We start from the raw sequence: 27,149 nt of genomic DNA on the forward strand, positions 1-27,149 counted from the left end.
CCCTCCCCCTTCCCTCCTGCTCATGTTTGGCTTAGTGATTGATATGTCTGTGAATGTACATCATGTACATTAGGAAATTAACTTCTTACTTATGATAAATTTCAAGTATAAAAAAGTAAAAAGAATGGTACAATAAACCACTAAGATTCTACCAAGCCACAAAAACCACCATCTTTTTCCTAACCCAAACATTAGATCCCACCAAGCATGGTGGAGCAACATTTGGGAGGCTGAGACAGGAGGATCGTAGTTCCTGGAGCCTCAGCTATTTAATGAGGCCATTTGCAACTCAGTGAGACCCTGTTTCAAAATAAAGAATAAAAAATAGGACCAGGGATGTAGCTTGGAGGGAAGATGCCCCTAGGTTCTATCGTCTGTCTGTCTGTCTGTCTGTCTGTCTGTCTCTCTCTCTCTCTCTCTCTCTCTCACACACACACACACACACACACACACACACACACACACACACACAACTAAATCCCTGAAATGTTTTGTGAAAACACACACACAAAAAATTAAATAAAGCTAACAATATTTGTCATTTCTTTATCACAATGATATCCAAACTCAAACTGGGGAATGGCACACTACAGGGTGGAGGTAGGGGAGAGAATACCCAATAAGGAAACACTAGAAACAATGGAACTTCTACCTATATTCTTATCTTACTTAATAGAGAAGTTGGTGTGTGTGTGTGTGTGTGTGTGTGTGTGTGTGTGTGTGTGTGTGTTTTGGGGATTAAAACCGGGGGCATTCTACCTCTGAGCTACCCTCAGCCCTTTTTATTTTTAACTTTGGAATAAAGTCTTACTAAATTGCAGGGTCTGGCCTCAAACCTGCAGCCCTTCCATTTCAACTTCCCAAGTACTGGGATTACAGGCATGCACCACCATGAGAAATTAGCTTTAGTAATATTAAAAGCAGTCCTCAGACCACTGCTGTCCTGCCTCCATTTTGCATGTGTGTGCAAGCAAATACATACATACAACACGCACATACTCAAAGTAATTAAGAGAGGATAACAATGGTAGCTTCAGTCAGTTGTTCTCTTGAAGAGTTTTTTACATATGCATAGTTAAGTAAACCAAGCACATTAAAGGGGAGAATCTCATTTTAAATGAGAAAGTAAATGACCACAAATTCACTTTAATCATACACAGTATCAGGATTATTTTTCTCACACACTTAAAAGTGTCTAAAGAAAGGACTCTTGAATGATGGCAGAGTAAGAAGCACCAGAAATCTCTTTCTCCACTTACGAAACTATCCTGGCAGAGTCTGTGTGATGTAACTATGTTGGAAGTCTATTGAAGGCATTCAACTTCCAGGGAAATGCTTGGATAGTAAATTGTGGTTAATTTTAATGGTTATCCCAAGTAGCAGCTACCAATCTCCACCCTCCACCCACTGACAGACAACTGTATAACTGTTCTCAGAAAAATCAGCACATAATTCACCAGGGAGGGGAAAAAGAACTCTATCCTCCCTTGTGCTTGCTGCTTTGAACACAGGAGGGTGGTCACTATTGTTGCTGTGCTCCCCACTGTGACAAGCTCCCACCAAATTTGCGATGGGAAAGTAAAGTCTTTAGAACCTGGGATATGAAGTACTAAGTAAATATATTCAGATCAATCATTACTAATATTCTGGGAATCACAGGCTCCATCGAGAATGTGATAAAAGTAATAGATGCTACCCAGAAAAGTGCTCCAACACAAAAAAATTTATATAATTTCAAGGCATTCAATGAAATTTGAGGCTTTTTCTAGGATCCAAATAAGTATTTCAAATGTTCTATCAAATTTTTTTTTTTTTTTTTTTTGAGGGCCTGGGAATGGAACCCAGGGGCATTTGACCTCCGAGCTACACCCTCTGCCCTATTGTTTATTCTTTATTTTGAAACAGGGTCTCACTAAGTTGTAGAGAGCCTCACTAAGTAGCTGAGGCTATCCATGAACTGCCATCCTCCTGTCTCAGCCTCCCAAATGGTGGGCTTACAAGCGTGAGCCACCACACCCGGCTTCTATCCAAGTTTTTTTTGTTTGTTTGTTTCGTTTTTTTGGTTTTTTTTTTTTTTTTGTAGCCAAGATATTTATTGGAGAAGCCAATGAAAGGAAGAAAGAGAAAGACAGACAGACAGAGGGGGAGAGAGAGAGAAGAATCTAGGAAGAGAGTATCCAAGTTTTAATAAAGGCTACATTAATCTGAAATTGGTTTTACACTAAATAAAGGTTTTGTACATACTATATAATGAACACTGAAGCTAAGTAAGAGTACATCAAGTCTTTTCTGTTAGAAAAATATTACTTCCTAATTTTACAAATTTTAAAATGCTCAGTTTATTTAATTTATTTACTGACCAGATAGCACTTAATGTTTAATTGCAGTAGACATGCAATGATCAGAATAACCAGAAAAAAATATACACCTAAGGTAACTAAAATTTAATTATGCCATTATAACTATCAAATCTGCTTGATGCAATGAACTTGAAGCAATTTTAAAATGCTGAAGAACCTCTTAATTAAATGCAAGCTTTTTCTTCTTTATTTACAACTGAACTTCTTCCACATGATTTGCATTATAATATTCGTAATTTTCCTTACCGTATCTCAAAAACTGATATAATCTGGCCATTTTAAAAATGATTACTTCAGACAACTCTGTAGTATCACCCTTATTATAGGTCAAATAAACAAACATATGAGGGGAAGATGGCGACCGAGAAAAGCGGGGCTTAAGAGCCCCGCTAACAACCAATCTCCATTACCACAAAATCAGTGCCTTTCATAGCCAGAAAACATCATCACCAGAGAAACAAAAAAATCACCAGGCTCCAGAGAGAAAGCGGACTGAGAACAGAGCTCAGAGCCACAGAGGAGATACACCGGCCTCACACCCGAGGACGCAGCAGCAGCGCCATACTGCCGGCGGCAGCGGCGAGTTCACCAGACGGCTACAGCAAGCCGAGGTGAGCCGCTGCAGAACAGCCAGGCGGGATTTCTCGGCACAGGGAACACCTAAAGCTCCCAGTGGCTGAGCTCAGCACACGCTGCAGTGATTCAGAGTGGAACTCAAAAGCAAGAAGAAATACACCAGCCTCACGGCCAAGGGCGTAGCAGCAACGCCATATTGCCACCGGCGGCAGCAGAACAGAATTCACCGAGTCCAGTACAGCTACATCTGCAAACTCAAGAACGGTGAGTCAAATTGCGGAACCCAGAGGAGAAATCCCAGTACTGTACTCCCTGGGACTTGACCCAGTGGGGGAGGGGCGGTGGCAGAGATATCACACCATAGGAGAACGCGCAACCTGGCACCCCCCACAGTCTAAAGCAACCTCTATCGACTCTCTGGGTCAGAGACTCTGTGATACAACCCAGTAAAGGAGTAGTGGGGTCTGAGATACTACTGACTCGAGATCCAGAACACCTTAAGTGAAGTCATAGTGACCCAAGGGAAGAACCCAGAGAAGGCACAAACTTCCTAAATAATGGGAAAGAGGAATAATACTGGAGCAATGAATGCCCACAACCCCACAACATCAGAACCCGATAAAACAGAAAATCAGAGATTTCTAGAAGATCAAATCAGAAAAATAACTGTAGAAATAATAGAGGTGCTATGAAAAGAACTCAGAGAGAGCCAAAAAGAGATAAAGGATGCAATTAATGAAGTAAAGGCCTCAATTCAAAGCACAAACAACCGATTAGACCACATGGAGAACATAATCTCACTCTTGGAAGATGATCATTCCAAAAATGAACTCATAGTTTCTAATCTAGGAAAAAATATCCGACAGCAGGATTCTGACATTGAAGTAATATGGGCCCATTTTAAGAGAGCTAACCTAAGAATAATTGGAATAGAGGAGGGAAAAGAAAGTGAAACCAAAGGGATCAACAATCTCTTCAAGGAAGTAATAGCAGAAAATTTTCCAAACATAGAGCAAGAGGTTGACACACAGGTCCAGGAAACTTATAGAACTCCCTTTAGACAGGATCAGAGAAGAGGATCTCCACGCCACATAATTGTCAAAATGACCAATGTGGAAGCCAAGCAGAGAATCTGAAAGGCAACAAAAACAAAGGGCCAAGTGACATTCAGAGACAAACCAATTAGAATCACTCCAGACTTCCCAAACCAAGTCATGAGAGCCAGAAGGGCTTGGAGTAACATATTCCAAACTCTGAAAGAAAACAACTTCCAGCCCAAAATTTTCTACCCAGCAAAACTTTCTATCAAATTAGATGGAGAAATAAGAATCTTCTATGACAAACAGAAACTGAAGGAATTTTTGTCTTCAAAACCAGCACTAGAGAAAATACTCAAAGAGATTAACTACAAAGAAGAAATAGGTAACACACACCAGAAGAACCAGAGAAACAAGATTTTCCATCCAACAGACAACTAAGATTGATTATCTGTGGAGATTCATTATTTATGTTAGTCTTTTACCTATCTTTAAATGGTATTGTTTGCCTTTATTGTTGTTAATTTTTAGGATTTCTAGTTGGAATATTAATATACCTTCAGATATAGCATTTGGAAATATTTTATCCCATTCTATTAGTAACTTTTAACTCTGTTTACATTGTCTTTGGATATACAATATTTTTTTCTATTTTTTAGGGAGTTTGTATACTCTTCTGTTGCCTGTGCCATTGAAATCATATCCAAGAAATCACTGCCAATTTCAATGTTGTGAGGTTTTATGACCCAGATTTTCTTCTAAAAGTTTATAGTCTTAAGATTTATATTTAGGTCTTTTATCTATTTTGAGTTAATACTTGTATATGGGATTAGGTAAGGGTCCAATTTTATTCTTTTCCATGTAATTATTATTTTTCAACAATATCTAGTTAAGCCGGGCGTGGTGGCGCACGCTTGTAATCCCCGCGCTTGGAAGGCGGAGACAGGAGGATCGCGCAGGTTCGAAGCCAGCCGTGCTGGCGTAAGAAACCCTGTTTCAAAAATATAAAATAGGTCTGGGAGTGTAGCCCAGAGGAAGAAGGGCTTCCAGGAACCCCAGTACCACCAAAAAAAAAAAAAAAAAAAAAAACCAGTATCTAGTTAAAAGATTATTATTTCCACCACCAAATGTTCGTGGAAACCTTGTCAAAAATAACTTGACAATATAGGGAAGAATTTAGCTCTAGGCTTGTATTTAACTCCAATGGTTTATATATCTGCCTTTAGAATAGTACTACACTGTTTCAATTATTGTAGCTTTATATGGTTTGAAATCAGAAAATATATATCTTCTAGCTTTGTTCTTTTTCAAGATCATTGTGGGTATCTAGAGTCCATATTCCATATTAGGATAGGTTTTTTTTCTGAAAAATAAATATATAAATATATGATAGTTTCACCTAAAAAAATAGAAAAAAAATATTTTCTGGTAAGAAAGAAAGTAAAAAGAAATATTGAAATGTTATCTTTAAGTCATCAAAAGCTTGGTATCAGACAAATGAAACTGTTATGTGAGATTATCATTTTTAATTTTGGATAAATTGCTATAATACTAGATGTCAACCACTAAGCCAAGCATGGGAGGGAGGGATGGGGAGAGAGTGGGGTGGGGATCAGGTGGGGGCTGACTGGGCGATGTGTGCATGTATGTCTACAAAAGTTTGTATCCCACTATGATGTATGAATACAGTGCACCAATAAAAAAAAATAAATTAAAAAAATAAATAAAAAATAAACAAACATATGACATTATTTTATTTCTAATTTGTGTATCTACTTGAAGGGGAAGAATATGGGATATACACCATTTTTTAAACGTTTCACCATTTAAAATGCTTCTGATACCAACAATGTTTTCTAATTCTCCATAATCCATATTAATATTCTTGGGGCATAAGGGTCAACTCTAAAAAGATTAGCAGACTCCAAACCAGACATATTTAATAAACTGGTGGGAAATAAATAAACTGAGATACTGTTATTCTTCCCAAGGTAATAAGACAGTTATTCAGATTTATATTTTACTTAAAATATTTATGTGAAAAAAATCAAGTACACACACACACACACACACGCACGCACACACACACGCACACCACACACAACTTACTGTGTAGCCTTGACTATGTCCCATGTACTATAATCATCAATATGAGTTTTCCGTCCAAGAGGTTCACCATATCCATGGTTATAATGACTTTGGGGCTTGATTTCCTGTTAAAAAGAAAATCACACACAGGCAACATGAGGAAAAAAGGGGAAAAAAAGGTACAGAGTATATTTCAATATTTTTGCTTCTGTGTTGTTTAAAAAATATTCATTATCAAAACAGTATGTTTCACTTTATTCTGAAGTCTATATTCTTTAAAAAAGCATATCAAATAAATTTGCCCCTTTACATATTCTCAAAATTTAAAAACTCTAAGACTAGAAATTAGTAACAAACTAGTAACTGAAATACATCTTTAGCTCCAAAGACTCCTCTTGATGAAATCAACTCTTATTCTCTTGCAGATCAATTTTTCTATTACTCAAACATAACCCCTAGCTCCAACATTCTAACCTATTTCCCAAATAAACTCTTAAGGTCCTAAAGGAAAGAAAAAACTTCTATATTCTCATTGAAAAACATAATATATAAGAATATTATTTTTCTACTATTCTCAGATATTACCTTTTTTTAAAGTCCTTCATGCAGATGGATTAAGCATCTACCATTAAGTAAGTAAGGAACGGAGTAGCACCAATAAAATATAAATCTGCTGGAACACAAACACGCACTACCTAACGACATTTCAGTTAACAACAGATCACATATATGATGGTGACCCCATAAGATTACACTGGAATTGAAAAGTTCCTATCACCCCGTATTTTGCAATCTTTTTTATATAAATACCACTGTGTTAAAATTATTGACTATATTCAGTTTGGTAACAGGTTTTACAAGTTTGAAGCCTAGAAACAAAACGCTTTATCACACAGTCTCGCTGTACAGTATAGTCTATTCCACCTGGAACTGAGCAATTTTCACACAGTGATGAAGTCATTTGACAACACATTTCTCAGAACATGTCCTACTCAATTAAGCAACACAGGACCTGAGTTCTAAAAAAATCTATCTTTTAAAAACTAAAAACTAAGTTTTCCTATTACATTCACTCAAAACATACTGTGCAATTTCTATTTAAAATATAAAATTATATATATGTATATATATATATATAGCTTCCTCAACATAATACAGCACTAAAACACAATTATGCTTCTTTTCCATGAAAACAAAAAAAATTGAGTATATTATTCTATTCTAATATTTAATCTCTTCAAATTATAATATTTCTGATATTTTTCAGACATATGTAAATTATAAATAACAATAAATTTTGGCAAAATATTTGGAAAAAAATTCTTTGAATAATCTATATTTTTTTGCCTTTGGTCATACGACCTATCATTGATATTTAATGATACAAAATTAAGAAATTTTACTGAGAAAAGCTGATAGGCTTACTTTTCCTTACTCTAGCCATTCAAATTGTGTCAGAAATTCCAGAGCCAGGCGTGGTGGCGCACTGTAATCCCCATGCTTGGGAGGCTGAGAAAGAAGGATCACGCAGGTTGGAAGCCAGCCTTGCTGGCTTAAGAGACCCTGTTTCCAAAAATAAAGTATAAAATAGGTCTGGGGGTGTAGCCCGAAGGTAGAAGGGCTTCCAGGAACCCCAGTACCACCAAAAAAATAAATAAATAAATAAATAAGACATCAAAAAGAAAAAAAGAAATTCTAAATTTGTTTGAGACATAATTTTTCTCTTACTTCTTATATTTTCTGATATGTAACTATAAAGACTTTCCAACAAAAGGGAATTTTTATAGTTTCACAAAAGCAAATTCTACTTAGTATGTAACCTTCCCACAACTAAATGCTTATTTGGTCTCTTATAATACTATAGCCAATATTAAAATTACATAGTAATACACATTACCAGAAGAATGGAAAAAGATGTCATTTTTAAGCCAAGAGTCACAATATACTCTAAATAGTTTACTAAATGCTTTTTAAAAATTTTTTCTCAAATTCCACTAAAATAGAACTAAATAACTTGGGAAAGTAAGATATTTGGGGTCTATTCAACATTCTAAATAAGTGTTGAAATAAACCAAACCATAAGCCTTTAACCTTTTTTTTTTTTTTTTTTTGGTGGTACTGGGGGTGGAACCCAGAGGCTTTCTACCATCCGGGCTATACTCCCAGACCTTTTTTTATATTTTATTTGGATCAGGGTCTCACTAAGTTGATGAAAGCCTCACTAAGTAGCTGAGGCTGGCTTCGAACCCGTGCAATCCTCCAGTCTCAGCCTCCCAAGCGCAGGGATTACAAGTGTGAGCCACCACGCCCGGCTTTAAGGCTTTAATCTTTTAAAAACTTTTCTATGTACTTTCTCCACTGAATTCCAATTTTCAATTTCTCTGTGTTGTATACTTAACAGAGTGAGATGAAGAAAGAGGTCTGTTTAGTAACAGTTCCTTCTTTAAATTCTTTTCTGATTCTATTTTTATCTGTCAGAAGAAAAAAAATTACACTTCAATTCCAACTTCTATAGGGCTGTAAGACACCTCAAAGACAATAAATACCTCGTCATATCTTTCAAGGAGAATGGAATAACATATCCAAAAACTACATATTGACAGCCTGTTAGACATAAAGACTCGACAATGTACTCAAACCCAGGACCAAGACAGAGTGAGGAGAATACAAACTTTAATTAAAAAGGTATAAAAAAGCAGCTAATCAAGATTTCAAAAAAGCATTTTAATAGAATGTGTGTGGTGATTTTTTTTTTTTTTTTGCAGTATTGGGGATGGAACCCAGAGGCATTCTATTTTTTATTCTTTATTTTGAAACAGAGTCTCACTGAGTTCCAAAGGGCCTCACTAAGTAGCAGCTGAGGCTGTCCTCGAACCAGGATCCTCCTGTCTCAGCCTCCCAAATGCTGGGATTACAAGTGTGCGCCACCACACCTAACTTAATAGAATGTGTTTTTAAAGTGATAACGAGAAGCCAAAACAAAAAAAAACTCATGATAAAATGAACATCAAGACTTAAATACAGAGAGCATCAGCATCTTTCCTTTACATTAGACTCCACTGTGGCTCAGAGCAGCATTATAAAGGTATACAAAGTACAGCCTTAAGCCCTCATGAACTTTACCATTAAAATGAGGACAATAGAAGGACAGTAAGTAAAAATTACAACAATAAGTCTTCCAATAATAACTTAAAATATAGAAAAAGACAATATAATGTTTAAAAAATTATTCAAATTTGAAAATCTGCTTAAGCCAACTGCTACTCTTTTTACTAAGGGCAAAACACATTGCTTTTACATGCAAACAATGAATATCCATAAAATTTAAAACTATTTTTAAGGATTACTATCTAGTGGCTATCATGTGTCTTTAATTTCATTTTCATTCTGAAAGACCTCACATACTATACATAATGATCAAATTGTATTCTCAGCTTCTGTATATTCCATTTTGTCTTACTAACATTACCAAATATAATCTCCCAAATCTTACTAGAAATTGAACATTTAAAATTAACCTATACAAGCCAGGCGTTGTGGCACACACTTGTAATAAAAAAATAAATCTGGGAGTGTAGAATGCCCCTGGGTTCCATCCCCAATACCACAAAAAATAAAATAAAATAAAATAAAATAAACCTATACCAGAATCTGTTTTACCCCACCTACAAGTTCAGTTTTGTTTTGTTTTTTAACTTTTTAAAAAAGTAAAAGATAACTAATTTTTTAAAAGATGCTTTCAGCTGGGCGTGGTGGCGCAGGCTTGTAATTCCTGTGCTTGGGAGGCGGAAACAGGAAGATCGCACTGGATCGAAGGCAGCCTTGCTGGCTTAAGAGACCTTGTTTCTAAATAAAAATATAAAATAGGTCTGGGAGTGTAACCTGGAGGTAGAAGGGTTTCCAGGAACCCCAGTACCACCAAAAAAAAAAAAAAAAAAAAAAGATTTCCCTTAATTAATTCTAGATCACTGTAACAAATGATAACAGTCTATCAAGATAACCATAACTGTCAGTAGGCCTAAAACTAATAATGTCATGAAACCTCAAAATATAATTTTTTTCATAAAAGACAGCATCTTATTATGTTGCGTAGGCTACTCTCAAACTTCTGGGTTCAAAGAATCCTCCACCTCAGCCTCCTAAGCAGCTGGAACTAGGTAAAATGTTTTAAAATGTGCTCACATATATCCATGTTCATAGCAGCACAATTCATAATAGCCAAATTATAAAGCCAACAGCCAAATTATAGGTGTCCATCAATGGATGAATAGATTAAAAAATTATGGGATATCCACACAAGGAATTCTACTCAGCAATACAGAACAACATTATGTCATTGCAAGAAAAAATGCAAGGACCTGGAGAATTATGTTAAGTGAGATTAGCCAGTTATAGAAAGTGAAGGGTACTACAAGTTTTCTCTAATATGTGGAAGCTAGGGAGTAATGGAGATACCAGAAGGATTCACAATAATGGAAGAGAAACCTCAGTGAAGCCAAGGAGGTAATCTAAGGGAAGGAGAAGGGGAAGGGGAAGACTGAGGATTATTGAAGGAATTAGCACCATCAGCTCTGTGTACATAAGTGAAAATACCACTGTCAATCTCAGTCCTCTTGTACCTAGTAGTCAGTCAAAGACTTTTACAATCCTGACTTTGGCAGTTTTTGTAGAGAAGTGGAAGAGAAATTCCCTCCAAAATCTGCCACTAAAGACAGGAGTAAGAAGAACTAGGATAACTGCACCTGCTAAAAACTCTGATAAGAGAAATCAACATAATGAGACATGACTCGAACGAATTTACACTGTAAGTATAGAGCAAATGCTGGATCATGTGTCAAAGTAATACTACAATTCATGTTTATTCACTTGCCCTGTTGGAGTTATCCAAAGGGGAGACATTCTAAGATACCCAGGAGATGACTAAAGCCATGAGCAGTACTAAGCCCTATACATACTTTTTCCCTATGTACACATATTAAATGCCTTTTCCATCGTAACTAAGCATTTACACGCACCATGGCTGCAATTTTTGAAGTTTGAGGTGCAGCAATAAAAACAGAATCAATTTCTTTCTTCCCAATTTCACAGAAGACTCATTCTTACTGTAGTTTTTAGTTAGCAACCTCAACACATGACCTTTTGTCTTTTTTTTTTTTTTTTTTTGTGGTTCTGGAGATTGAACCTAGGGGTATTCTACCTCCAAGCTACACCCCCAGATCTATTTTTTATTCCTTATTTTGAAACAGGGTCTAAGTTGTGGAAGGCCTCATTAAGTAGCTGAGGTTGGCCACAAACCTGTGATCCTCCTGTCTCAGTCTCCCAAGTCCTGGGATTACAAGCGTGCACCACCATGCCCAGCATTTTATTTATTTATTTTTTATTTATTTATTTATTTATTTAGCCATACTGAAGATGGAATCCAGGGGCATTCTACCTCCAAGCTACAACCCCAGTCCTATTTTTTAGTCTTTATATTTTTTGAAACAGGATCTCACTGAGTTACAAAGGGCCTTGCTAAGTAGCTGAGGCTGCCTGCAAACCATGATCCTCTGGTCTCCCGGAAGAAACACTTTATGAATCACTTTATTACAGGCAGCTACTAAGTGACCAATATACTAGACAAAAGATAATTTGGTCTAGGCAGAATGGAGCTGAATTTCATCACACTACTCAGAATGGCACACAAAATCTATAAATTTTTTATTTCTCGAAGACAAAAAATAATTCAAAGACGACAAAATACAGTGGTAAATACATGTATGAAAAGATACTGCAATTCTCAAATAATTAAACGAATGCATTCCCAAACTGAAGCAAGAGACCAATCCAACAAAACTCTAGGCATATACATGTTACCCACAAGACACATGTTCTCCCTCTGCCTCTGGTGCATAGCTCATCTACACAGATGAATTAGCAGATCGAAAAGGTTTTAATCATATGCTTATGGCTTACACTGTACAAATGTCTGCTTCCACTTATCATTCTAACAGGTCAGCCTCCGAACAAAGAAACTAAATTAAGCTAAGCTCAATTATATCATTTGCTCAAACTGAACTCTATTCAATTCATATTAAATCTATATTAATTAAAGCATTATAAGCCATTGCTGACAAGACAGAAGAAAAAGGGTCTCTCTGGATATCTGACTCACCTCTAAATTCTAGTTAATATTAATGAACCAAATCTGACACCTTCTTAAAATACAATGTTAACAAAAATTACTCAATGAAACTCAAAGAGGAGAAAACACAACTCATTCTTTATACTCTTAGTGTGAAATAAAGGCATTTTGTCAGTTATAGTAATATGCAAAGAAATGAACTATAGTCTGGGAATAACATACAGACTTTAAGAGGGAATACTGATTATTTACAACAAAAAGAAGAACAGCATAAATATAAAACATATATAACCACGTGAGCAATGAATGGCAAAGAAAACCAGTTGTTACATTATAAAAAAAAAATTTAATGTAACTAGCTAACAGTGCCAGCAGGTGGCACTATACACTCACAACAAAATCCTTTTTAACCTACTTAATGCACCAATAAGTGAAGACAGACAAAAATTAATTGGTTAATTGGGAATGTGCAATGGAAAGATTTCAAATAATTTTTTTCAGTAGACAGTAGGTTCCCTACATAAATATGTATTTTTCTGTGCTCCAAGTCTCTAAGTAATAGAATATGACTGTTGGTTCTAACCAAGTGCAAACTTGGGCAAACATGTTCCTCTGTGTACTATAGTACCAACACTGCTTCAATCCAACATATCAAATTAACCTTCTTGTTTCTGACAACAACAAAAAGTCTGACCTGGCCAAGCGTGGTGGCGCACAATTGTAATCCCAGCATTGGGGAGGCAGAGACCAGAGGATTGCAGTTCAAGAAGAGCCTCAGCCACTTAGCGAGGCCCTTATGAACTCAGTGACAGTGAGACCCTGTTTCAAAAACAAAAAGACTGAAGAAAAAAAAAAAAAAGAAAGGGCTGAGGGGTGTAGCTTGGAGGTACAATGTCCCTGGGTTCCATCCCAAATATTGCAAAAAAAAAAAAAAAAAAAAAAAAAAAAAGTTTGACCTGATGACAACAGAGTAGAATTTTAGATGTATAAAATGGTCATCAACTTCTACCTCCTAGTCCATATGTTTTGTTTTGTTTTTTCTGTTTTTGTGGTACTGGGGATGGAACCCAGGGGCATTCTACCTCCGAGCTACACCCCCAGCCCTTTTTTTTTTTTTTGTCTTTTTCTTTTTTGAAACAGGGTCTCACCGAGTTGAGAAGGGCCTCACTATGTAACTGAAGCTGTCCATGAACCGAGATCCTCCAGTTTCAGCCTCCCAAATGCTGGGATTACAAGCGTGCACCACCACGCCCGGAAGTTTGTCTGTATTTTTAACAATAAATATGAATTTGGCATGCATAAATGTTCACCGAAATTCTATAGAAAGAAGAAACATTCACCTTATTCTTGCAAAGTTAACAAATTTGCCCAAATATTTACATATCTTATGCAGTCTATTATCCACTTTAGTCTTTTCTTTCACATGTCCACATACCAGACACAGACTTTCAAAAGGAACTGTCTTTTAACCACTAAATATATTGATATATTGAAATGCACTAAAACATTACCTCCCTAACCTCTTAACATTTAAGTTATTCTCACATAACTAAGCTCAGATATTTTTTCTTAGGCATGCCTCTTCTTGTCTTCCAACATTCTCTTCACTGCTAGACTGTAAGGTGTGACTGGTTCCTATTATGATCATATGGGTTCCCACATTGCCTCATAATATTAGTGCCCTTAAGTGAAATAAAAAATGGACAGATTTTTTTTTTTTTTGCCTCACTACTGAAAAATAACTCATTTAACATTTCTTCTTTTTAACTGGGGTAAACTCCCCGAAGAGAGTATGAATATTTTTAGGGTTTCTGACACAGAACCATAAATTGTTTTGCAAAAGGATTATATTTAGAATCCCACCAGCAATATTTGATTAATCCACTATATCCCATTATCCTATATATAGGGCACCTGTAAACATTTAAACTGAATACACCACTTACAATAATTTTGAAATAATTTTTAGAGTTCTACTCCTTTGAGGAAATAGGCAAATAATTAGAGCATTTGAAATTATTTTTAAATGCACTGTGAAGATGTCATGAACTTCACTGCAAAAGTTACTTTTATTAAATGTTCACATGAACAAAATATTATGCACACAACTGATATGTAATATAAACAATGCATTTGTGAAAGTATCTTATAGAACTAATTTATCATCTTATTGTAAAGCACGTACTGTATTTCAAACATTGATATTCAAAAACAGCTGTCCCATAAAAAGGACACTGGGCAAATGTTAATGTGTAGTGTACTGCACTGCTGTCTCCAAACAGCTGCTATTGTGTTCATTTGTTGATAAATTGTGACCTATGCTTTCATTATGACTTACTAGTATATCTCCAAAATATTGGATTCCAAGCTAAAGGTACCATGGGAAAATAGACTAAACAGGTGTCCCCTGAAATAGACATTAATGAAAAAGATGTAAGTGGGTCATATAATTATAAAGTAGATACAAATAATACAATTTTCATTGTAAAATGGTTATATAATAAGTGTCACTGTTGGAATGAACTAGAATTCCATAGAACTACTTAGCACTGTTCAATAATAGAAGAAAGAGTAGGGCCAAGTGCCTCAACCAAAGGTGGTGGGTATTACTACACTTTCAATGGTGACAGGGATAAACACAATCAGCTGATTTCCAAATATTCCACACTTCTATTAGAGGCAAAAAATGATATTGGCTTTTGTTCATTCAAATTACAAATATATAGGTTAATCACAAATTTGTGAACAGAAAACAAGATTTCATAAATCTGATGGATTTCGAGAGACAACTGCTTAACATACCAAAAACAATATAACAAGAAACCTCAGGAGAAAGAAAACATAATACTTTACTACTGTCTAAGATGATATCAAATTTTATGTAAGAAGCCATATTTTTCTCAAACAGCAAGAAAAGGGACAATGTCAAAATAAGCCATGTTGTGTGAAAATGACAACATATCAAAAATGTAATATAGCCTTTTGTTTTAAAGTATTTTGCTCCTTTCCCCAAAAAATAATTCTTGAACATGTCATGAAAGTCACTTCTTTGTAAAATGAGACTAAAAGACCAAAACATATGAAAAGATATACTGCCAGGAGTGGTGGGACACGCTTGTAATCCCCATGCTTGGGAGGCTGAGACAGGAGGATCACGCAGGTTCAAAGCCAGCCTCTGCTGGCTTAAGAGACCCTGTTTCCAAATAAAAAATATAAAATAGGTCTGGGAGTATAGCCCGAAGGTAGAAGGCCCCTGGGTTCCATCTCCAGTACCACCAAAAAAAAAAAAAATATCTTACTTATATATTTTAAAGATACTATACTGCCCCAGTGTACTATTTCTAAGACAATCTGTATTTTCTTAATAACAATAAAAATATCTTAACTCCAGATTATGATTTATGACCTATTTTAATGTACCTGTGTTGATTTCATTGAAATATTCACAAAAAATGAAAACTTAGGATTTGAGTTTACTATTTCTCCATAAACTCACTGACGCTGGGTATTCTTTTTAAATTCTTCCTCACTAGGGTGTATTCATTTCGAGTTACCCCCCCACCATGCCATTTTGGCATGGGGCTGTATTTCTATTTTCTGTATTTCTATCTTTCTAATAAACTTCTTTAAATCTTCAAAAAAAATTCTTCCTCACTAAACTGGCTGTGATGGTGCATGCTTGTAATCCCAGTATGTGGGAGGCTGAGACAAGGAGAATTGCAGGTTTGCAACCAGTCTCAGCCATTTGTGAGGCCCTCCACAACTTGCTGAGACCTTGTTTCAAAATAAAGAATAAGCTGGGTGTGGTGGCACAGGCTTGTAATTCCAGCACTTGGGAGGCTGAGACAGGAGGATTGCGCAGGTTCGAAGCCAGCCTCAGCTACTTAGTGAGGCTCTCAGCAACTTAGTGAGGCTCTCAGCAACTTAGTGAGACCCTGTTTCCAAATAAAGTATAAAATAGGTCTTGGAGTATACGTGAAGGTAGAAAAACCTCTGGGTCCCACAAGAGAAAGAAAAGAAAGAAAAGAAAGAAGGGAAAGAGGGAGGGAGGGAGCGAGCGAGCGAGCGAGCATGCCAGGTGTAGTGGCCCACACTTGTAATCTCAGCATTTGGGAAGCAAAGACAGGAGGATCTAGCGTGGTTCAAGGACAGCCTTAGCTACTTAGTGAGGCCCTCTGTAACTCAGTGAGACCCTGTTTCAAAATAAAGAATAAAAAACAGGGCTGGGAATTTAGCTTGGAGGTAGAATGCCCCTGGGTTCCATCCCCAGCACATAAATAAATAAATAAATAAATAAATAAATAAATAAATAAATAAATAAATAAATAAAATTTAAAAAGGGCTGGGTTGTAGCTCGGAGGTGGAATGACCCTGGGTTCAATCCCCAGTACACACACACACACACACAGACACACACACACACACACTCTCTCTCTCTCTCTCTCTCTCTCTCTCATATTTTCCCTCATTTATACTAATATTTACTGTAGTTTCAACTTTGAATATATTTTCATCCTTTGAGAATTTTTTGTTTATATATATCCTTTGGCCATTTTATTCTACTTGAGTCCTAAAATTTGTTTAATATATTTGAATTAGACTTTTATGCATTTATAAGATCAGTCATTAACCATTTTCATGCTGATTTAAAGATTTCTGTCCCATTTTCAGAACCACTGATTTATGTTTTCACTGTACTTCAGGGATTATAGTGTTTAGAGCTATATATATTAAATTTTTCTTAGGCTTTTCTGGTCTTGGTTTTTATATCAAGTATTCTAGTCATTAGTGCTATTCACTGAATAGTCATAGCTATCTTAGCCACATGGTAGGATTATATATACTTAACCCTTTGAAAGGCAGGTGTATCCAAGTGATTGGCTTTATTTTTAGCAAATAGAATATAAATAAAAGGAGTATGCACCTCTGTCTGTCTGTCATTTAGACTAACAATCCACCAGAGAGCAAAGATAATCATTCTGAATCCCAGGTTACTAGCCAACCCATCATGTACATGTAGCGCAAACCACTAACATTTAAGTCATTAAAATTATAGGAATCCGCCGGGCGTGGTGGCGCACGCTTGTAATCCCCACGCTTGGGAGGCAGAGACAGGAGGATGGCGCAGGTTCGAAGCCAGCCGCGCGCGCGTGCGCTGGCTTAGGACACCCTGTTTCCAAATAAAAATGTAAAAATAGGTCTGGGAGTGTAGTCCAGAGATAGAAGGGCTTCCAGGAACCCCAGTACCACCAAAAAAAAAAAAAAAAAAAAAATTATAGGAATGCTACCACAGCAAAACCTATCCTATCCTAATACAATTCTAATAGTTGTTTATTTTGGTAAGTGGTATGCAAATGAATTTACATATATAATTTTCATTGGATTTTGGAGCTGGTTATAACCAGCTATATAACCCATTTGGAGCTTGTTTATATAATACATAGTTTTTTGTTTTGTTTTGTTTGTGGTACTGGGGTGGAATGCAGGGGCTTTTCTACCTCGGGGCTATACTCCCAGACCTATTTTATAACTTTATTTGGAAACAGGGTCTCAGCAAGTTGCTGAGAGCCTCACTAAGTAGCTGAGGCTTCAAACCTGTACACTCCTCCTGTCTCACCCTCCCAAGCTCTGGGATTACAAGCCTGCGCTACCACGCCCGGTATTTAGTGCATGGTTTTGCTACTTATATTCACAGGTTTTTTTGTATCTGGACAAAGTGTTAAAATAAAATTCCTGATTGTAGATTATCTCTGAATATTCTAAGAATATAATCAAATCTCTTGCAAATGAGTATTCTTGTTGCTACTGCCATTGTTGTTTTTCATTTCCATGGCATTTGGCATTGGCTTAAAGAGCAAATGCAATATTAAGGAAAAAAAAATAGGAAAGCCATCCTTCCCAGTACTCAGGAAAGTGAGACAGAAGGATCACAGGTTCACAGCCAGCCTCAGCAACTTATGAGGCAACTTAGTGAGGCCTTGTTTCAAAATAAAGAATTGGAGGAGGATTTCAGAGGTAGAATACCCCTAGCTTTAATCCTCAGTACCACAAAGAAAAAAATATATATAACCTTATTTTCCTCCAATTTTAATAAGCAATGTCTTTAGTATGTGTATGTATATATTTATGTGTGTATGTACCCATACATATATAGTCATTAAACCAACTTTATCAAACACATTCGAGAATAAAAAAACACCTTATTTTGATTTAAAATACCTACTTCAGCACCACACCCTTACATTATAAAATATATACAATTTCATATTTCACATGAAAATAATTCTCAATTTTATCCAGCAACTCTAAGAATCTGACTAGCCACCTTCTAATACATCTCCTAGTTGTACTAATAGTCACCACTTCACTCCCTCTTGCTCACCTCCTTTACCACAAATCAACTCCTCTTACCAGCAGCCCAAACTCAAGTCCTGAACGCACTTCCAACTAGATCCTGGAAAAATGAGGCAGAGAATGAGTCTGGAAAATTCTCAGGAAATACTTTTAGGCATTGTAAATTGTTTTGTTTTTTAAATGTTTGAGTTATATACATACAAGTTATTTAAATTTAATTGCCAAAATGTAATTTGAAGGTTAAAGAAAGTGAAAATCCTAAGAAGCATTATGAACAATTTCTTAGAAGAAACCCAAAGCTTCAATCTTCAGTTGAGAATAAACAGAGGTATTTAGGTATCCAGTTCAATAGACAACAGAGATCAATAGGGAGTTTTAAGCAAGGAAGTAACAGGAATGGATATGCAATTTATCCATCTAATGATTTTTTCTTTCTCACCATCTCCACAAACTATTCTTTCTCCTTCCTGTCTTTGGAAGGAAAAGGGGTACTGAGGATGAGCCCAGGATAGACATTCTTACCACTTATATACCCAATTTATGAAAAGGCATTTCTAGATATCAAAATGTCCAAGCTAGAAAATCTATTCACTTTTGAAAATCCAAAAACCTCCCCTCAAACCTGATACACAAATGTAATACAATTCCTATCAAAACCCCACAAGATATTTTAGATACAAAATTAATATTTATATAGAAAAGCAAAAAATAAACAGCTAAAATAGTTTTGAAAAAGATGGACAAAATAGAAAGAGGTGGTCTCCTAGGAGACTGTGTTACAGCCACTCTCACAAGAGTCATCTCAAACCAAGTTTAAAGCCGAGCGTGGTGGCACACACTTGTAATCCCAGTACTTGGGAGGCTAAGACAGGAGGATCCAAGTTGGCAGCCAATCTCAGCTACTTAGGCACTCCACAACTTATTGAGACTCTGTTTCAAAATAAAGAATAAAAAAAGGGCTGGAGGTATAGCTTGGAGGTAGAATACACCTGGGTTCAATCCCCAGCACCACAATAAAAAAAAAAAAAAAGTAAGAAGCTAAAACAGGAGAATCAAGGTTTGACACTAAGCCTCAGCAACTTTACAAGGCCCTCAAGAATTTAGATACTATTTCAAAGTTAAAAATAAAAAAGGGCTGGAAATATAGCTCAGAGGTAGAATGCCTCTGGGTCCAATTGCCTGTACCACAAGTAATAAGCATATATATGCTTACTATTTCATATACACACATATATAAATGAAACTATGATAGAAATAATATAGTGACAATACCAAATGCTGTTGAAGATGCAGAGAAATCATATCACTCATATACTGGTGGTTGGAATATAAACGTATAGCCACTCTGGAAAACAGCTCAGCATTTCTTAAAAACATGAATATACAACTCTCATACAGGATGCCTAACACATGCCAGGCCCTGAGTTTGATCGTCTACACCAAAAAAGAAAATGACAGAAAGAAAACAGAAAGGAAAAAAACTACCATGTGACCCATCAGTTGTACTTCTGGGTATTTAGCCGGAAAAATGAACATTTACATTTATATAAACACCTGTACACAAATGTTTTAATAACCAAGCCTAGAACAATCCAAGTAACTTGTCATGAGTGAATAGTTTGAAACAAACTGTGATAAATCCATATTCAGTACTAACTGGAACAATCTAGTAATACATAGAAAACCTGCTGAATCTCCAGTAAATTATAATGAATTAAAAAAAGCCAAGTCTATATAGTTACATACTACATGCTTCCACTTAACATTCTTAAATGTACAAAATTGTAGAATAGATTAGTGGTTACCAGGGGTTAACAAAAGGTTTGAGGCTAAATGGAAGAACATAAGCCTTTAAAAGGACAATATAAAGGATCCATATAGTGATAAAAATGTTAGAAGCTGCAGATAAAAACTCCTGAAATCAAAAGTAACCTGGCGCACACTTGTAATCCCTGCGCTTGGGAGGCTGAGACAGGAGGATCCTGCAGGTTCGAAGCCAGCCTCGATGGCTTAAGATTGGTGAGGGCTTGGTTTCACTACTCTGTATGACTGGCTATTTTTTAAGACAGGAATTCAGACAGGAATTCTGAAAAATATTTGGCAAATAAAGTATAACTCTGCAGTGACTGGCTAACTTCTATGTCAGGAAACAGTTTTGAAACAAGATTAACATTCTGGATGATTCCTGGTCAACCAAGGTTCATGTGAGCTAAGATGGCTGACACTTGGGGAGACCTGGAGAATGGAGCATGCAAACACATGTACAGTTACAAATGGAAAATAGTATAGTTCTATGTAATTTTGCTACTTGGATAGAAAAGATTATTTTTATTTTACAGAAATGTTTTGTATCTTAAATGCATTAGTAGTGACCTTTAGGTTGTGATAATATTCTGTAACTTTGAAGGAACCTACATAAAAAGCAGACAGAACCTGTCTATATTATTTTACAGCTGCATATCTACAATTACTTAAGACGCTTAATTCAAAGAAAAGTTATCAACTTGAACATTTAAAATGTGTTCAATTTATCATAAATTACATGTTTCAGTAAAAAGTTATGCAGAAAAAAGTTTTAAAGATACACAAATATTTTAAAGCTACATTTAGTACATGTTGTCCAATAAAAATTTCTAGTTATGGAGATACACACTTATAAATATTCAAAAAGAAAGCAAATTTTCCATAAGAATCAACTTCTATAATTTATTTTTGCAATTAGAATTACAGAATTGTCAAGATTAATGAACATTTGTAATTTCAGTAAAGGTATATATATAGATAAAAGACAAAAAATTAGCAATAGTACATCCTCTCGTATTCTTGAGTAGCAGAAAAAAAGATTATAAAATAAATAGCTAATTATACTTCTTATATCTCCTAGGTACAGTTCTAAACTTTAGAGATAGAAATTCATGAAATTAAAGACACTGTTGATTATAAGATGTACCATTACCTCATATATTATGAAGAAAACCTTGCTAATTTTACTAGTTACAATTACAAATACTTCCATAACACTTAGAATTTGTATTTATTAGAGAATTAGTTATCTTAATTAAAACATCTTTTACAGATTTTTAGTTTAGATTAGCTTAGATTTTTTTATCATTTAACACTGTTTTGAACATATCAAAAGGAGAAAAATGTATTATATTACTTAAACTTCATATTCAAGCTTGGCCTCTTCTGAATCACTGTCCAAGATAGAATTGTTAATCCCCATGTTATTCACTACAATATTGTTTATGAGCCACCAGGAACACTGGAATACATTTTTTTTTGGTAGTACTGGGAATGGAACCCAGAGGCCTTCTACCTCTGGGCTATACTCCTAGACCTATTTTTTTATATTTTTATTTGGAAACAGGGTCTCACTAGGTTGCTGAGAGCCTCACTAAGTAGCTGAGGCAGGCTTCGAACCTGTGTGATCCTCCTATCTCAGCCTCCCAAGTGCAGGGATTACAAGCGTATACCACCACGCCTGGCTCGGAATACAATATTTTTTAAAATATCATCACTATTATCTCTGGGATTTCCTTTTAGGCAACTAAAATATATTCCAGAAATTTATTTTTATTAGTGCACTATAGTCTCACATCATAATGTGGGTCATGTTGACAATGGCATATATTCACACACAGTACTTAAGTGTCCTCCTACCTCCCTGCTTCCCCACTGAGTGACTCCCAATACTGAGTGTCAGGTTAACAATGTTATATTCACATCACATAGTCGCATGTAGCTTTTCCATTAATAAACTTCAGCCTTCTTTCTCCTCTACCCTTCCTTCCTGGCTTTTGCTGAGGTTTCCCCTCCATTATCTGGAATCCCTCTGGTATCCCTAATACTCTAGCTTGAGCATATTAGAGAAAACATATGTCCCTTCTCTTTCTGTGCTTGGCTAATCTCACTTAACATATTCTGCAGGTATTTCCATCTTCTTACAAATGACATAATTTTGTTCTTCATTTCTGAGAATTCCATTTTGTGTATTTCCCATAAATTTTAATAGAGGGGTAATATCCAGAATTTAAAAAGAGCTTAAAAGACTTTACACTATCAAAATAAATAACTTAATCAAGAAATGGGCAACTGAATTGAATAGACACTTCCCAAGAGATACAAATGGCCAATAGATAAATGAAAAATTTTTTGTTCAACATCATCAGCAATCAGGGAGATGCAAATCAAAACTACATTGAGATTCCATCTAACCCCAATCAGATGGCAAGCATGAAGAAATCAAATAACAAATGCTGGCAAGAATGTGGAGAAAGAGGAACTATTTTACACTGTGGGAGTACAAACTAGTTAAGCTGTTACGGAGATCAGTGTGGAGATTCCTTAGAAAACTGGGAATAGATCCACCATATGATATGGCTATACCACTCCTGGGTATCTTTCCAAAGGGGTTGAAATCAGAGATCTACAGTAACATATACATACCCATGTTCATAGCAGCACAATTTGCAATAGCCAAAATACGGAACTAACCTAGGTGTCCATCAACAGATGAATGGATTCCACAAGTTAGTTTGGTTTTCTGGTACTGGGGATTGAACCCAGGGTCATTCTACCTCCGAGTGACATCACCAGTCCTATCCCTATTTTTTAATTCTTTATTTTGAAACAGAGTCTCACTAAGTTGCAGAGGGCCTCACTAAGTAGCTGAGGCTGGCTCTGAACCTGTGTGATCCTAGTGTCTCAGCCTCCCAAGTACTGAGATTACAAGTGTAAGGCACCACGTCGGGCCACAAGTTTTGATGCTAGCATTTTCTTGATCTCACCAATAGTTATCCACAGTTTTCAGAAAACAACTAGGAATTATCTTCTTAAATGTTCCTTAAGTGGACTGCTGACTGAAATGGAAGCTGTAGGTGTACAATTCTGCTATCAAGAATAGCCACAAAAAGATGGGCATGGTGGCACACGCTTGTAATCCCAATAATTGGGAGGCTGAGACAGGAGAATCTGGGTTCACAGGCAGCCTCATCTACTTAGTGATGCCCTCTGCAACTTAGTGAGACTCTGTTTTAAAATAAAGAATTAAAAATCAGGCTGGGGGTGTATCTTGGAAGTAGAATGCCCCTGGTTCAATTCCCCAGCACAGAAAGACAGACAGACAGGAAGAATAACCACAAAGTTGGCCCAAGCACTTATCACAACTACTATTTGGCAAAAGCAAGAGAAGCACCATTAACTGTAAAACATGAACGCCAATTTCAAAGATTAAAATGTAATAAAACTGGGCATGGTGGCGCACACTTGTAATCTCAGCATTTGGAAGCTGAGACAGGAGGATCATGGTTTGCAGACAGCCTCAGCTACTTAGTGAGGCCCTTTGCAACTCAATGAGACCCTGTTTCAAAATTAAGAATTAAAAAATAGGACTGGGGGTGTCGCTCAAAAGTAGAATGCCCCTGGGTTCCATCCCCAGTGCCACACAAAAAAATGTAATAAATATGTGTTAAAATCTATAAAATAAATTACATTAACTGATTTAGTCTCATAAGAACTCTAAAGAATAGATGCTATTATTAACCCTTATTTTTCAGGTAGGATAAGTTGGGCAAAGGGGGTAATTTGCCCAAGATCATATAATTACAACTGCAGGATGTGGCATTTGAACTACATCATTCTCCCTGAATATTCAAATCATTCTACTAAGTAGAAGAATATAGTCCAGTGACAAATCTCTATTTTTACAAATGTATTGATAATGGGATTGTACAAAAAAAAAAAAGATTAAACCTGAGGTGCTCATAAATTAAAATGGTAGCATCTGTCCTCTCATCAACTACTTCCACAGATTCAATACTGAGAACAGCTACATCACATCAATGTCTAGGATAAGGGAAATGTCCTTTCAAAGAATTGTGAAAGTATATTTTTACATTTTTACATTAACCAAACAAAATAAGGGTTGAATAATTTTTTAAAGTTTTTTAAAGAAATACAGTTTTATTATTTCAAGTCAAAGGGCTAACTGAAAGTACTTTAGAAAAATGTTAATCCTCCCCTACTCCTTCGATATCAAGGATTGATAATAACTGAGTTTTTCTACTATAATTTTATTAATAAATAAGAGTAAATTGTGTTTTCACCTATTAATTTAAAGGTAGAGAGTTATGGGTTTGGGAGTCTGAGTGTTTAGGTACTAAGATAAATCCTGCCAAATATGATATGAAGTGAATAAATTACTTTATCTCTTAGTCTGCTTAATCTCTAAGCAGTTCAATACTTTACAGAATAGCAGTAAAAAGTAAATGAGTAAGTTTGGAAGCAACCAAGATGCCCTCCAGTAGACAATGAGTAAATACACTGGTACATCCAAAAAATGAAAAAGTTACTCAGTGCTTTTTAAAAAGAAAGGAACTAACAAGCTTTTACAACATCATGGAAGAAGCTGAAATGAGTATTACTAAGTCAAAGAAGCCAATCTGAAAAGCTCCATACTATACCATTCCCCTATATAGCATTCTGGAAAAGGCAAAATATGGAGACCTTAAAAATAGGAACCCTTGCTGGCAGTGGTGGTGCAAGCTTGTAATCCCAGCATTTGGGAGGCTGAGACAGGAGGACCGCGATTCGCAAGCAGCCTCAGCCACTTAGTGAGGCCCTCCGCTAACTCAGTGAGACCCTGTTTCAAAATAAAAAATAAAAAATTGGGCACAGGGTGTAGCACGGAGGTCAAATATCTCTGGGTTCCATCCACAGACCCGCAAAAAAAAAAAAAAAAAAATAGGAACCCTTACCAGGGATTCGAGGAGAGGGATGAATAGGCAAAAAACAGAAGATTTTTAAGGCAGTGAAACTATGATGATATACTTCCCAACTTAAAAGGAGTTATTTCCCAACAAATCCACCATAAATTGAATATGCTTTTAACACACCTAACTTAGAGCATCATCAAAGAGTACCCTCATACTGCTGTTCCAAGGAAAAGATCAAACTTCAAGATCTGAAGTTTCTACTGAATGCAGGTGGCTTTGCACCATGGTTAAACAGAAAAATTTTAAGTGTAGCACCTTCTCTAATGGTAGATACACATTACTATACATTTGTTAAAACTCACAGAATGTACAAAGGTCAGGCATGGTGGCACACACCTATAATCCCAGTAGTTAGGAGGCTGAGACAGGAGGTTAGCAGACTCCCGGTCAGCTCAGCAAGTAGCACACTCTCAGTAAGACCCTGTCTCAAAATAAAAAGTAAAAAGGGCTGGGGCGGGGGGAGGGGGGTAGCTCACAAGTAGAATACCCCTGGGTTCTATCCCCAGTACAGGAAAAAAAAAATCTCAGTGGTTTAATCCCCAGTATCACAAAAATAAATAAATAAATAATTCTTGGAAGCTAAACAAGGATATAATATAGTAACATCTCAATGAGAATTTACTTTTTCACTTGCTTTTTCCTAGAATAAAACAACTGAAAAACAATAGCTATTAAATATATACAAAAACTGCTTCAGGCACATTTAAACCCGTCAAAGCCCATATCCTCAACAATATCGCTGATATCAGAAAAATGACACCAAGATACTAAATGTTCTGATTTATCAAAGAAAGATTCTATTTTATTTGGTATGTATTAACTTTAGAAAATAGGGTAATTCGTTTGGCAAATTTTCAACACGAAGTATATGTTTAAGCCTTTAAAGCTCAGGACATTTAAGTACTTTGCAGCACCTCCTTCACAGAAGGCTGAAGTTTCACTGTACTTTCAAATTAGATGTTTATATCCCTATTTTAATAAAAGTCTTTAAAAAGGACTGGATAAATATTCCATTGGGCAATAATTTTGTGTATTTCATAAGTAAAATATTACCCTGAATCATGATTTTTCAAACTCCGTTAATTTATATTTTACTCTTAAATTATCAATCTGTAATAAAATAATACAGTAAGATGATGCTTTCAAAAAGAACTTTACATATTCTTAACAGGGAAAAACCTTTTCGGATTATGTGGTTGTTGAGGGCTCTTTAACAGCACACTAAATTTTAAGACTTTTATTAACTCTTCAACCATGACTACTTTAACATACCCTTAGGATATTCTAATGTAAAGGAGGGCAACAACTCACTTTTTAATTTAAAAACACACACCCCCTCACTTTCCTCTATCCCGAGTTATCTGAAAGCCTACAGTTGTTTTACAAGATATTATTTTCTAAATCTCATTATTTTGTGGCCTAACAAGGATCAAGACCATACTTACATCCTCAGTAAATACTCCTCATATCAAGGCATCCATCATGTGTGTATATATGTGTATGTGCCTCATATCAAAGCACCCATCGTGTGTGTGTGTGTGTGTGTGTGTGTGTGTGTGTGTGTGTGTTTTACCAGAAGTGTTCTAGCTCTGAGCTACACCCCCAGCCCTTTTAAGTTACTATGCACTGATGACCTCGAACCTGAGAACCTCTTGTTTCAGTCTCCCAAATCTTTAAGAAAAATCAACTAGTCCAAAAAAGGCTTATAATAAAAAATATTTCACCTGTCTTCTCAATCTTCCTCAATCCTCACAGACACATAGGTGTGTGTGTTGGTGGAGATTGAACTCAGCGGCCTTCTACCTCTGAGCTACACCTCAGCCTGATTTTACTT

At 35.9% G+C, this 27,149-nt stretch overlaps 1 protein-coding gene across 1 annotated transcript in view; it reads right to left on the reverse strand.

The window, feature by feature from the left end:
- The window catches only part of ZDHHC17 (zDHHC palmitoyltransferase 17), a gene marked incomplete at both ends in the record, with an annotated part of 80,396 nt that overhangs the window by 48,104 nt on the left and 5,143 nt on the right, over positions 1 to 27,149 (reverse strand). Inside the window, one exon of the mRNA XM_080706562.1 lies at positions 6,083 to 6,186. Coding sequence (XP_080562688.1) covers positions 6,083 to 6,186 — 104 coding nt within the window. The remainder of the gene's footprint in view (positions 1 to 6,082; positions 6,187 to 27,149) is intronic.

This window comes from Muscardinus avellanarius, assembly GCF_963383645.1.
Source record: "Muscardinus avellanarius genome assembly, chromosome: 11".
Taxonomy (NCBI): domain Eukaryota; kingdom Metazoa; phylum Chordata; class Mammalia; order Rodentia; family Gliridae; genus Muscardinus; species Muscardinus avellanarius.